The sequence below is a fragment of the Ovis aries genome, chromosome 23 (genome assembly GCF_016772045.2).
Source record: "Ovis aries strain OAR_USU_Benz2616 breed Rambouillet chromosome 23, ARS-UI_Ramb_v3.0, whole genome shotgun sequence".
In the NCBI taxonomy this organism is placed as follows: domain Eukaryota; kingdom Metazoa; phylum Chordata; class Mammalia; order Artiodactyla; family Bovidae; genus Ovis; species Ovis aries.
In genome coordinates this window covers 50152685-50167660 of record NC_056076.1, presented here as the reverse complement: position 1 = coordinate 50167660, position 14976 = coordinate 50152685, and the positions used below count along the sequence as shown (strand labels likewise).

The window sequence follows — 14976 nt, the reverse complement described above, 5'->3', positions numbered from 1 at the left end:
TAAACACAACCAATGCACCTTCAACTTGTTTTGAAATTTTTCTTGCTGTTGTAGCATTGTGGGTTACTATCTCTGTACATAGTGTTTTTGGCTCATATAAAATCAAGATAAATTCCTGTAAATGGATTTGGAGGCCAAAGATAAATGCATTTCAGATGTATATTGCCTGGTTTATTTATTTATTTATTCCTTTGTGAACTCTGTTTTCTTTGTCAATCTTTTTCTACTGGATTGGTTAGGTTTTTCTTATTTAGTTTATAAAAACTTTATATACTGCTTTTCCAGTAGTTTTTTTTTTTTTGTAACATAGAAACTCTCATATTAACATGAATGGTAACAGAACTGTTTGTCCTCAAGAAGAGAAAGGTAAGAAGTATTCTCACAGTGGTAATCCGCTATGCAAAAGGCTGTTCATAGACTTCAGTAGCAAATGATTAAGAGAAAAGCTCTGAAGATTATAGCGCATAGGAGCCTAAGGCCTCTTCCCTCCTTAATGGAGATGGCTGTGCGTGCTCAGCCACTCAGTCGTGTCTGTTTGCACCCCATGAACTGTGTCCTGCTAGGCTCCTCCGTCCATGGAATTTTCCAGGCAAGAATACTGGAGTGGGTTGCCCTTTCCTACTCCTGAGGATCTTCCCAGAGATTGAACCCATGTCTCTTGTGTCTCCTTCACTGGCAGACAGGTTCTTTACCACTATGCCACCTGGTAAACCCCAATGGGGATGACTATTTCTACCTTATTGAACTAAGATCCAAGCCAGTGATTCTAAGCTCTGCCTTTCTAAAGACAATATGGCATTGATGCCCAGATGATGCTGGCAAGTCTTTTATGAAAAAAGACATTTAACAAAAATTACTTTTGTCTTTCTTAGTGCAACGGAAAGCAAAAGAACAGGAAGAACGTACTATGGAACAGGAACGTATAAATGAAGGTCTTAGAGAGCTTAACTGTGAAGAGAGGGAGAATTTTACAAGGTATGGTTTTGTTTTCTTCATAATTATTAACTGCCTAAAAAGGGAGATTTTTAGCATAAAGGACAATGTGCCATAATTCATGTATTATTAATATTATTTTACATCAGTATTTTCGGGTCGGCCAAAAAGTTCCTTTAGTTTTAAAGTAAAAATAAAAGACACATTTTTAATTTTCACTAAGAACTTTATTGAACTATATATCTACTGTTTTGTTCCACTACCTTCTGCCATTTTTTAGGCAACTTCATAATTCCATCTTCCCAAAACTTTTTATCTTTTTGAGCAAAGAACTGTTCTAGGTGACTTTTACAGTCTTCCAGGGAATTGAAATCTTTTACACTGAGAGAATTTTGTAGAGACTGAAATAAATAGAAATCTGAAGGTACAGTGTCTGGTGAATATGGTGGATGAATCAGAACTTCCCAGCCAAGGTGTAGCCATTGTTGCCTGGTCATCAAAGAAACATGCAGTCGTGTATTATCCTGACGGAAGATTATGTGTTTTCAACAGAAAACACATAATTCCAGGTACTTTTTGTCGAGTGTTGCTTTCAGTTAGTCTAACTGGGAGTAGTACTTGTGGGAATTATTTGGTTTTCCAAGAGGAACTCACAGGACTCCCTTCCAATCCCACCACATACACAACATCATCTTTCTTTGGATGAAGACCAGCCTTTGGTGTTGGTGGTGGTTCATTTTGCTTGCCCCATGATCTGTTCCATTTCATAATATTGTATGGAACACTTTTCATCACCTGTCACAATTTGTTTTAAAAACAGAATGCTTTTGTACATTAAAGTAAAGAATCGCATACAGAAATACAGTCAGAGAGGGGTTTGTTTTTTTTTTTGCTCAACTTATGTTAAGCAAAACATCAAAGTGATTAATATAGCCAAGCTGGTGCAAATGATTTTCAGCACTTGATTTGGATATTTGGAGTATGTTGGCTATCTCGTGGTGTAATGTTGATTGGTATAACATTGGTATAACATTGATTTTTCTCAATGTCTCGGTTTGATTGCTGTCAACTTCAACTTGTCTGCCTGACTGTAGAGTATCATCTAGAGAGAAATCTCCAGCACAAAACTTAACAAACCACTTTTGATGCATTCTATCAATCACAGCACCTTCTCCATACACTGCACAAATCTTTTTTTGCATTTCAGTTGTGTTTTTACCTTTCTTGAAGTAAACATAATATGCCAAAAATATTGCTTTTTTTCTTCCATCTTCAATATTAAAATGGCTATACAAAAATTCACTGAACTTGATAATTTTTTTTAATGCACACTGATATGACAACCATCACAATGCAATCGAACAAAATTGTTTTGAATGAAGTTAGAGATAACTAAGTGCTACTAGAGCCATCTGAAGAGAAAAAAAAACAAATGAATCTTTTGGCCAACCCAGCCTGTAGACCATCTGTCCCAAAAGCTCAATTCAGTTTATAAAATTTCACATAAAAAATAAACACCTAGTTCAAAAGAAAAAAAAATTAGCACCAACCATTTTAGTAAAATTCAACTCTATTGCCATTATATAGATTCTGATTACAGACATTAAGTGTTAAACTGGACAAACATCTTAAAATATATTTGATACAATTTTTGTAAAATAGGCACCAACCCTAAATTGTAATAAGATTTTTTTCCTCATGAAATAAATCCTGAAATATAATGTGACCTAATTCAGTTCAGTCGCTCAGTCGTGTCCGACTCTTTGCGACCCCATGAATCGCAGCACGCCAGGCCTCTCTGTCCATCACCAACTCCCGGAGTTCACTCAAACTCACGTCCATCGAGTCGGTGATGCCATCCAGCCATCTCATCCTCTGTCCTCCCCTTCTCCTCCTGCCCCCAATCCCTCCCAGCATCAGAGTCTTTTCCAATGAGTCAACTCTTTGCATGAGGTGGCCAAAGTACTGGAGTTTCAGCTTTAGCATCACTCCTTCCCAAGAACACCCAGGACTGATCTCCTTTAGAATGGACTGGTTGGATCTCCTTGCAGTCCAAGGGACTCTCAAGAGTGTTCTCCAACACCACAGTTCAAAAGCATCAATTCTTCGGGCCCTAACATCTGGCCTCCTGCTCCTTGTTCTGCTCTGAAGGTCATTCCTTCTCACGTTTGAAAAGCCTTTTGTTGGAGATGTGAGGTGAACTTAATAGCAGCTCTCTTCCCTACCCAACTTCTGAATCAACTAAGAAAAAAAAAAGAGTGAGAAGAAAGTATTATAATTACTACAATTATCTATTGGTGTGTAACAAAACACCCCAAAATTTGTGGTTTAAAGCGAGTTTGATGATGTCTCATGCTTCTGTTATTGATAAGGCTCAGCTGGGTGGTTCTTGCTTGGGATCTCATGTGGTTCAAGCCAGTTCTGGTTGGGGCTACATTCATCTGAAGGCTCAGCTAGAATGGACACTTAAGATACCTATCCTTACAGCTGGTAGTGTGTGCTGGCTGTGCTTGGAGATCTCATTTGGTACTAGCCAGAACACCTACACGTGCCCTCTCCATGCATCTTCGGCTTCTCATGGACTGGTGTCTTGTTTTGAGAGGAAGAGTACCAATAGCAAGCATTCCAAGAGACAGAACGAGGAAGCTGCCAGGCCATTAAGGACTACGCTTAGGGCTGGTTTAACACCACTTCCGTCGCACAGGGCCCATCTGCCTTCAATGGAATGGAGAAACGCTCTGTTTCCTGGTAGAGGGATAGAGGTTCACACTGCAAAGAGTGTACGGTAGGCAGGATAGCACTGTGGCCATCTCTGAAAATAGAATCTGCCACAGAGGTATAGGCATGCTGTAATCTTTATTTCTGATAAAATTTGGTAATAATATGGTTTACAGATTATAAAATGATAAAACTGCTGTGGAAAGCAATATGAAATTTCCTCAAAAAAATTAAAACTAGAACCACCATATGATCTAGCAGTCTCACTTCTGGGTATCTATCCAAAATAAATGAAAGCAGGACTTTAAAGAGTTGTTTGCATATTCATGTTCATAGCACCACTATTCATAATAGCCAAGAGGTGGAAATAGCCCAGATGTCCATTAACAGATGAATGGATAAATTAAGTGTGGTAGGTACATGCAGTGAAATATGATTCAGACTTTAACAAGGGAGGGAATCCTCTCAGATGCTACAGCTTGAGTGAGCCTTGAGGGCATGCGAAGTGAAATCAGCTGGTCACAAAGAGACAAATGCTGTATGATTTTACTTACCTGAGGTACCTAGAGTAGTCAAATTCTTAAAGATAACAAGTAGAATGGTGGTTACCAAAGGCCGGGGAGAAGGGTCAAGGAAAGAGCTGTTTAATAGGTATAAAGTTTCAGATCTGCAAGATGAAAAAGTCCTGGAGATCTGTTTCACAATAATGTGAATATACTTAACACAACTGAGCTGTTCACTTAGAAATGGTTAAGATGGTAAATTACATGTCTTTTACCACAAGGGAAAAAAATCACTATAAAATTTTAAATGTAGCTAACATATAGAGGAAATCATCTAGTTAATACTAAACAGAATGAGGTGGACTTACCAATCCAGTCGCCAGCAGTACCAAACCACTGGAAGCCCTGCTGCAAGGAGAACATGCCGCCTTTTGATAGAAAGCAGAAAAGAAACAGACAGAGCAGCCTGTTCCATTTTACCAATAGGTGTCACTTCTTCTTGGAGGGGAGTGCAGGGGTTGGGGGGGGGGCGGGATGCAGAGAGGCCAAGGGCTCTCAGTAAATCTTTTGAATGGGAAAGAGACATTCCCTCACTAAAAGCAATCATTTGTTCTAAGACTGTCTTAATTATTATTGTGAGATAAACACAGTACTGAATTTTTCATCTTTCTTCCCCACTCACCCTGATTTTAATGGTAACTTTGACTTCGAAAATCACATTTTAATTGTAATGCCCTATTTAAATCCAAATGCTTACTTTGATAATTTTATATACTTTGGTATTTCTAACATGTTAGACGCTGCAGTTTAGCTCAGGAGTACAGGAAGCAACTTCAGATGCAGATATGCTCCCAGCAGCAGGCCCGGGAAGCAGAAAAGGAAGAGGAGCGCCGAGAGTTTGAGGCGGGGATAGCAGCAGAAAAGAACTTCCAGGACAAGATCCAGGAGATCCTGTCCACCCACCCAGTGGTGCCCCGAAACATCCATCCCATGCGAAGAGCATGTCCTACTAAGCTTCCACCATAGTTGCGTAAGCACCAACCTATTTTTTCTTAGTCTTTTGCTATTTTAAAATAGAGTGTGTCTCTTTTAACTCATGGATAAATTGTTCTTTTATTCTCTGAGTTTCCATAATTATATGCCAGGAAATTTTCTTCTTTCAAATTAAACTGCTCCTTTCGTAGACTGACAAATCTGAATGACCCACTTCCTGTGATGATGAATGATCCACACAGTTAATAGTCCTGACTTACCTCCATGCCTCCCTTTCTTGTTCATTTATTAGTAGCTTCACTTTCTTTCATCCATCTGCCCATATGCCTATTTCCTCTTGCTTCCATTCTCTTCTCTCCTGTGGACATAGTTCTCTCCCTCTGTGTTTATGCCCTTGTGTAGTCCCCTTCCACCCTGAATCTTGGGCACTATATGAGAAATATGTGCATCTACTGGTTAAAAAAAAACCAAGGTAGAAGTCAACATGGTCATATTCCTAACGCTCAGCATTATCATTATTTCCACTTCTCTGAGTTCCCTCCCAGGCTTTGTTATATGGATTCTCATTTTTGTTTTGTAAATACATTGCCGTGTTGCTTCACCTACCATATTTACAAATGGATGCATAATAGTCAACTGGGTTTGTGTATTATGATTTATTAAACAATGGACTTTGAGTTTGTTTCAAATTTGTCTCTATAGCAAATTACTCTATGAAAACATTCATTTGAATTATTTCCTTAGAATCAATCAATTCCCAGGTGTGGGGTTTCTGGGTCAAAGGGGATTAACATTTACATACTTTTACTTCCAAGTATCATATTTACAAAAAGCAGTTTTTAGAGTTGTAGACTCTTTTAGGGAAATGTTTTCAGGGCCAATTGATATATTCTCTGACGTAAAAATGTCTTTAAGCAAACTGTTTGCTGGAATTTCTGAGAGGTTTTTTTCTTTAACCTTTCTACCCATTCATCACTCTTACCTCAGCTCTGGGAGTCTACCTTCTCTGGATCCCTTCAAGCCCCCTTGAAAGTTAATCTCTAATCTGAAAGTAGTTAATCTCTAATCCAAAAGTAGGAGTCTTGGCCAGGAAAAATAAAAAAGGAAAAAAAGAGGACTATCCTTTAAGTTTTGTTGAAAATCGTTATAAGGGTGTATTTCCAGACACACTACTCTGTTCCATTAATTTGTCTATCCTCATACCAACACAACACTGTGATAATTATCGTAGCCTTAAATAAGGCTTGAAATTGGTAATGTAGCATCCAAATTGTTCTCCCCCCCGTCCAGTTTTTGTCTATTGTAGATTTTTAAATATCCATATAATTGTTAGGATCATTTTGTCCGTTTCTACAAAGATGCCTACTGAGATTTAGAAAGAGATGGCATTTACTCTATAGATCAGTTTGGGGAGAACTCCCATCTGAACAATAATGAGCTTTCCAACCCATGAAGAAGGTCAACCTCGTCGTTCACTTAGGTCATCTTTAAATTTTAAGCAATGTTTCATAGTTTTCAGTGTGCAGGCCTTGTGCTTCTCTTATTAAACTTGTTCCTAAGTATTGCTAAGTAATGCTGTTATGAACAATTGTTTTCTTAATTTCATTTTTGGACTATTCATTATTACCGTGTAGCAATATAATTGATTTTTATATTTTGAGCTAGTATCCTGTGACTTTTCTAAATTTACTCATTAATTCTAGTAGTTTGTTTTTTGTGTTTTGTTTGTTTGTTTTAGATTCTATAGGATTTCTACATTCAGGATCTTGGCATTTGAAAATAAAGACTGTTTATTTTTCTCCAGTCTGGATACCTGCTGTTTCTTCTTCTTGCCTTACTGCACCAGTTAGTGCAGTATCAAGTATGATATTGAACAGAAGTGGAGAGAATAGACATTCTCGACTTGTTCCCAGTTTTAATGGAAAACACTCAACTCATTTCTTCACCATTGTTATGTTATCTGTAGGTTTTTCTTAGATTCTCTTTACCAGGATGAAGTTATTCCCTTCTCTTCCTATTTTATTGAGAGTTTATAAATAAAGAGGTATTGGATTTTAGCAAATGCCTTTTTCTGTGCCTGTTAAGTTGAACATGTGATTTTTGTTCTTTGTCCTATTAATATGGTATATTGCATTAATTTATTTTCAGATATAAACTAACCTTGCATATCTGGGATAAATGCACTTGTCATTTTTTTTTTTTTAATGAGTTGCTGCATTTCATTTGCTTTTTTTTTTTTTTTCCTTGCCACTATGGATTGTTGTGTGTCTTTGATCTAGGTCTATTGTGATGCCATGTCTGGGTCTGGTGTCAAGATATTATTGGCCATGTGAAATGAGTTGGAGAGTATTCCCTCTTATTTTCTGAATGAGTTTGTGAAGAATGGCCACTATTTCTTCCTCAAATGTTGGATGGAATTCACCAAGGATGCCACCTAGGCTTTCTCTGCAGGTTTTTTTTTTTAATTGCTAATTACTAGTTTTACTCACTTAGGTCAATCAGATGTTCTTTTCTTCTTGAGTCAGTTATGGTAATTTGTATTTTTCTACAAATTTGTCCACTTCATCTGTCTAATTTAAACATATATAAAAAGTGAAAGTGAAAGTCACTCCATCATGTCCAACTCTTTGCAACCCCATGGACTGTACAGTCCATGAAATTCTCCAGGCCAGAATACTGGAGTGAGTAGCCTTTTCCTTCTCCAAGGGATCTTCCAACCCAGAGATCAAACCCAGGTCTCCCACATTGCAGGCAGATTCTTTACCACCTGAGCCACCAGGGAAGCCTTTAAATACACATAATAGTTAAACACATGTAAACCCACATGCTGCTGCTGCTGCTGCTAAGTCGCTTCAGTCGTGTCCAACTCTGTGCGACCCCATAGATGGCAGCCCATCAGGCTCCCCTGTCCCTGGGATTCTCCAGGCAAGAACACTGGAGTGGGTTGCCATTTCCTTCTCCAATACATGAAAGTGAAGAGTGAAAGTGAAGTCGCTCAGTCGTGTCTGACTCTTAGCGACCCCATGGACTGTAGCCTACCAGGCTCCTCAGTCCATGGGGTTTCCCAGGCAAGAGTATTGGAGTGGAGTGCTTCATAAAATTGCCTTATAATTATTTTAACTTCTAAGGGGTCTATAATAATGTACTGCCTTTCATTTTTTTTGGAATTTGGGGGTATTTTGCCATTCTGTGATCAGAAAATAACTGGAAAGCATGGACTCTCTATCCAATATCTTCTGCCCCCAACCCAGACTGACTCTCTACCAAAGAGCATGTTACTTGGAGGATTAAAGCAGTTTTTAAAAACAAAAAGTAAAAGCCACTTACTGCTAAATTATGCTGTTTACCATTTTCTTATTTTTGTGAAAAAGAAACTAACCTTTCATCATATGGATGTAAACTTTTTTTTCCCTAGTTTTTCTGCGCTAGGGATGGCAGTAAGGAAAGATGTAAAGAATCTGAATTCCTGACACTTTAGTATCTTATAGGGCTGATTTCACCTTTTTGGTCTCCTTTAAACAATTTTTTCAGAGTTACTGTATAGTTTTTTCCCGATCAGTATGAGTATCACTTGATTATCCCGGGAGTATTTTCATTCAGATTTTGGGTTTATAAATTAGTTCAAGAATGTTGTCAACTTTACAATATTTATTTTTCCTATCCATAGATCATAGCATAGCACTATTCAGACTGTTCATTGCCCGCCAATTCTCCATTTCCTCTTCTCTCTCAAATTAACAGGACCTCAGTTTTTGTGAATGTGTAAGTTTGGCTGGGCATGCTACTGTGCGAATAAATACTATTTTTTACACTCCATTGCAGACAGTATTTGCCCAGGTGCCTAATTCTGTCCAAAGAAATGTAAGTAAAAGTATTACATGGGTCTTCAAGAAGAAGGAAGGGTAGGGAAATTTTGGAATGTCTGAGTAAGGAGCACTGCGAAGTCACCTCCCAGAAGACAGTGAGAAAATGGGAAACATCATCAAAAACCACAATTTCAAGATGCTGGGAACTGACCAAAGACATGCAATAAGCTGAGAAGCATTTACTCAAGAAAATCTACTAAACGTTGGTAAGAATGGTGGGAGTACATGGCGTTTTGTCCTGGAGCTGCTTTGAGATACCCCTCAGCTGCATGGAGCAGGGGTTCTATCAGGGAAGGGCAGGTTGAAAGGACCGACCTGCAGCCTTGCTGCCAGAGGCAACTGACTTGAGTGGAAGCAAAATTTGGAAAAATCCATGCTTGGGGCATTGTCAAAACAATAGCAATCTTGGTGGCAATAAATCAGAAAAGGCTGACATCATGGCTAGCCTGAGACTGTGGTACTGTTTGGGGCAAGCAACAGACAGGTCAGCCAGAAATTTCAGGAAGATTCGGGGAACATGACAGCCATTATAAGTTTTGATAAACTCCCACATATTCTTGGTGATATGGGAGCTGCACAGACATAAAATTTACACCCATGCCTATGAGAGACCTAGCAGGCCCCAGGAGTCTACTGATCCTTGGCAAATGTGAGGTCTCAAACATACTGAAAGCCAAAGGTGTGGCAGGTTTGCTAATGACAAAGTTTGAATTGTGTTCCCCACCTCTCACATCGATCCATCAATAAAAGGTGAAAGCCTTACTAGCTTACTCACTCACTGACCATAAACTTATGGTGACCCAGGGAAACTCCGGGGAAACCATGCTTAAAAATAAAGAGTTTAAAAAATGATCAGAGATACCAGTGTTATTTTGCCAGATGCTATAAGGGTTCAAATGAAGTCAAGTATGTGTAAATGACTTGATTTACTATAAAATGTTATACATATAGGGGCATTATTATCTAGTCCATCCATCCAGTGCAGTATCCCTAATCTGTGGCCTAATTTCTCTGTGGGCTTCCCAGGTGGCTCAGTGGTAGAGAACCTGCTGCCGATGCAGGAGACCTGGGTTCAGTCCTTGGGCTGGGAAGATCCCCCGGAGGAGGAAATGGCAACCTACTCCAGTATTCTTGCCTGGAAAATCCCATGGGCAGAGGAGCCTGGCAGGCTACAGTCCATGGGATCACAAAAGAGTCGGACATGACTTAGCAACTTACTGTTCTCGGTTTGAACTCTTCTGGTGATAGGGAAATTCTTTCTATAAGACTGAAATGTATCCCCTCGAGAAAATATTTGCAAAACATACATTCAAAAGGGACACATATCCAGAATATATAAACAACCGCTACAACTGATAAGAATAAGATAACCCAGTTTAAAAAAAAGTGGACAAAAGACTTATGCAGACACTTTGCAAAGGAGGGTAGGAAAATGGCCAATGAACAGATGAAGAGATGCTCATCTCTCACGTATCCTGCATTGCCAGGTGTATCCATTTGCCACCATTTGTCTCCACTCCAGAACTTTCATCATCAGCTTGTTCACAACTCCTTTCTCTAGTTTTGCATTGAAACGGTATGTTCAGAATTAGACAAAGGCCATCCAGAAGAGGTGTGCAGCGCAGAATACAACAGGACGATCACCTCCTTCAACCTATGCATTATACTTCATTTAATGCAGCCCACAGTTGAATGCTCACACTCTAATTACAACTGAAAAAATGTAGACACAATTTTCTTGTCCTTGGCAGGCCCTGCCGGCCTGTTGTAAACAAGACAGTGAGAAGCCATGTTTGATATTTAAAGGACAAATTATTTCACTACCTTTACTGCCTTCTATTTGCAAACCAGTGTGATAACCACTGATGACTAACTAGTTATTGATGAAAGCCTGACAAAACCACTATCTGGCAACACTTTGTTAACAGTTCATTTGATTTACCTTATACATTTGACAGCAGTCACGAAATTAAAAGATGCTCCTTGGCAGAAAAGCTATGATAAGCCCAGACAGCATATTACAAAGCAGAGACATTACTTTGCTGACAAAGATCTGTACAGTTAAAGCTATGGTTTTTTCAATAGTCATGTATGGATGTGAGAGGGGGACTGGCTGAGCACCGAAGAACTGAAGCTTTGGAACTGTGATGTTGGAGAAGACTCTTGAAAGTCCCTTGGACTACAGGGAGATCAAACTAGTCAATCCTAAAGGAAATCAACCCTGAATATTCCCTGGATGGACTGATACTGAAGCTGTAGCTCCAATACTTTGGCCACCTGATGCAAAGAGCTGACTCACTGGAAAAGACCCTGACGCTGGGAGAGATGGAAGGCAAAAGGAGAAGGCAGCAGCAGAGGATGACCAGCTCAACCGACATGAGTCTGAGCAAACTTTGGGAGATAGTGAAGGATAAGAAGGCCTGGTGTGCTGCAGTTCATGGGGTCACAAAGTTGGACGTGATTTAGTGACTGACCAACAGCAACAACATACGTTTTATAAACAGCACTTCATTTCCTGAGTCATTCTGACTATTCCCTTTTCCAGGCTGACCTCTACCTTTCAGTTCTAATTAAAAAGATTAAATAACCACAACTAAATTTTATATGAGGCTCACTGAGTACTGGCTACTATCCTACTGCTATTTACCTATGTTTACTCACTTAGTCCTCATGACATCTCTTTGAGGGAAGTACTATTATCTGCATGCCCATTTTGCAGCTGAGGAAATTCTGGCATGGCAGGTTAAGAACTTGCCAAGGCCATATGGTTAGCGTGGTGTAATAAACAGTTGGTCTTTGTCCCCAGCTCCCAGTACAGAGCCCCTAAAATCCTTGGGATTTCCTGAGTGATTCCTTTGGTTCTTCACAAACAGCCTCTTGATCACACTTGAATTTATGTTAGGATGCAGATCCCAGAAGCCTCAGGTTGGGGCTGGTCACCTCAAAGATAAGCGATCAGAGAGGACTGGAACTTTTAGACCCATCTTGAGAGGGGAGAGACTCCAGAAAAAGAAGAGGCTAGAAGCTGAGCTGAATAACAGGTGTTTGATGTTCAGAGAGCTCTGACTGGGGAACACACGGACGAGTTGGGAGGGGGGCACACTCAGAGCATGGAAATTCCACCTCCCCTGGACCTTGCTCTGTGAGTCTCCTCTGTTTGGGTCTTCCTGAGTTGTATCCTTATGATAAGCCAGTAAATGTAAGTAAGGAGGGTTCCTGAGTTCTGTAAGTGCGTGTGTATCCAGTTGCTCAGTGCTGTCTGCCTCTTTGTGACCCCATAGACTGTAGCCCACCAGGTTCCTCCATCCATGGGACATTCCAGGCAAGAATACTGGAGTGGGGTGCCGTTTCCTCCTCTAGGGAATCTTCCCTGACTCAGAGATTGAACCTGCATCTCCTGCAGCTCCTGCTTTGCAGGCGGATTCTTTCCCACTGAGCCACCTGGGAAGCCCAAGTTCTGTGAGTAGTTCTAGCAAATTACTGAGCCTGAGGAAGGGGTCATAGGACTCCTAATTTATAGCCAGTGGGTCAGAAGTACAGGTGACACAAGACGAGGCTGGCCTCTGAAGTGGGGTGCAGCCTTGTGGGGCTGAGCCTTTAATCTGCTAACTCTGATAGTGTTGGAACTGAATTGAATGCTTGAACACTGGTTTCTGGAGAATCACGGTTGGTTTTCAGTGTTGGTAGAAACCCAGTTAGTTAGGGGTGGTGCTGGCGTTTGAACCCAGTCTGATGACAGACGGCATGCCTTTAGGCTCACTGCTTCGCTCTCTCCTCACAATAGGCAGGACAGGCAAACATCAGTGAATTATGGACTTTTAGAGCTTAAAAACCCACCACAAATATTTTAATTAGTTTTCTTTACTCTGCAAATGAAGAATCCGAAGTCAGAGAAATCTCCTCTCTTGGTTCAGCACTTTCCCCATCATACAACATCATGATTTCTTACCAAAATCCAGTTTGCTATCAAAGCAGTCTGAATCACCAATATGCCCGCTCAGGCTTGTTATTCAGGCAGTATGTATAACAGGAGGTAATTTCCAGTCCGTTTCCATCACTTCATGGTCTCTATCTGAATCTTTACGTTCACTAACATAGCATTCTGGTGCAAATCCATCAAGTATGTTTATGCATACACATTCCATAAATTACACAAGAGCATGAATAGTTTTCCTTCTATAAAGCAGCCTTCTGATATTTTGATTACATAAACTGGGCAAACAGCTTCTCAGAACGTAGATGAGAGCTGCATCTAATAAACAGAAGAATTTGTTATATGGAGAAGCCCCCATGGCAACTGAAAAGGTATTTTATCACACCTAGTGCTGCTGCTGCTGCTGCTAAGTCACTTCAGTTGTGTCTGACTCTGTGTGACCCCCACACCTAGCGCAGGTCACGGCAAAAAGACACACTTCTGTTTTTTGTCCCTTGTGAAGCTGTTGGCTGGATGAGGGCTCCGAGAGCCAAAACTGCCTTCAGATGTCCATGCTTTTCCATAAAGTTCTAAGATGTGTCTTTTGGATAGAGGCTGAGGGTAATCAGCTTATTGCTTCTAAGCGTTGCGATGTGGGACCTTTTATTTGAAATGACTGAAGATACGGTTCTGGGCAAACTGATACAGCAAGACAATTTCATGCTAGGTCTTTGCTCCAGGTGCCATTAATCAGCTGGGTGACCTTGGCAGGACTTTCTGGGAAACAATTCTTTCATCGAGAAGCTGAGGTGCTTCTTGAGCTAGAAGGGACCCGAGAGGGTGTCTAGTCCAAATCCTTCACTTCATAGATGGGAGAAAGTGTCTGGGGTTTGGTGGCCGCACAAGCCTGTTAGGAGGGCTCAGCTACAGTTAGGTTCTTCGGTGGGTGACCTGGGAAGCAGAATTGTGGGGTGGGCCAAGCAGTGGGGAGCAGCCAGTAGAAGAACATGTTAGAGGGTGGCTATCACGGTAGGCACTGGATCTTAGCCCACTTGGGGACCTTCTGAAGACATGCGTAGACCTCACAGGCATATACTGCTCAGGGAGAGGGCTGGGCATTTACCACTCCCACCCCTTTTGGTTGAGGGGTGCCCCTAGGGGCACTGACTTCCCCAATTATAGATGGGAGGCTAAGAAGGCCATGAGAAAACCCTGGGATGATAAAGCAGAGGGATGCAGGGCCTTCCCCTGAGGTGGTCCCTGGGGCCCTGGACAGAACCATGGCTGGAATCTGGGGCACAGAGGCAAACAAGGCCAGGGAAATGATAACTGACGATTTGACCTGCAGCACACAGCTAAAACTGGGCTTCCCTGGTGATGTTATGCCCAGTGTCCGAGTCCCCAAAACTGAGAGAATAAGATGTCCACAGCAATGCAAAAGCATAACGGGGTTTATTGCTAGCTCGAGCTAGGGCTCAAGTTTCATCCAGCACAGTGGAGTCTTGATGAGAGCCCCGAGCTCTGAATCACAGCAGCTTATATACAGGCGGTCTTTTGTCTCAGCAATAGTGTAGTTGGCGTGTGGTGATTGACTCAACCTTGGGTCATTGTGGTGATTGACTTAACCTTGGCGTCATCGGGGGGTACCTTGGTGTCATCAGGGACCTTGGTGGGGCTTCCCAGAATTATGACTCATGCTTACAAGAACCTGAGGCCTAGGCCTAGTGTGGCCTGTCGAGCCTGTCATGGCTCAGGTCAGGTCCCAACAGTGGCTCAGCTGGTAAAGAATCTGCCTGCAATGCAGGAGACCTGGGCTCGATTCCTGGGTTGGGAAGATCCCCTGGAGAAGGGAAAGGCTATCCACACCAGTATTCTGGCCTGGAATTCCATCGGGGTCACTGACATGACTGAGTGACTTTCACTTACACAGCTAAAACAACGCTTTTTTTTTTTTTGCACATTTCCCAGGTGTGTGTATGCTTTCTCTCCAGTTACGTACTGTTTCTTAAAGCAGGTACCAAGTGTTAGATAGCTCTGATGATCCCAAGCT

General features: G+C 41.1%; 1 protein-coding gene across 15 annotated transcripts in view; it reads left to right on the top strand.

The window, feature by feature from the left end:
• The window catches only part of MBD1 (methyl-CpG binding domain protein 1), a 62081-nt gene extending 54755 nt beyond the window's left edge, over nt 1-7326 (top strand). For all 15 annotated transcript variants that reach the window (XM_042239431.2, XM_060405522.1, XM_042239426.2 and 12 more), the window contains 3 exons: nt 873-975; nt 4952-5184; nt 6886-7326. In XM_042239431.2, the coding sequence (XP_042095365.1) occupies nt 873-975; nt 4952-5180 (332 nt within the window). In that variant the 3' untranslated portion in view covers nt 5181-5184; nt 6886-7326. The remainder of the gene's footprint in view (nt 1-872; nt 976-4951; nt 5185-6885) is intronic.
• The last annotated feature ends 7650 nt before the right edge of the window (nt 7327-14976 follow it).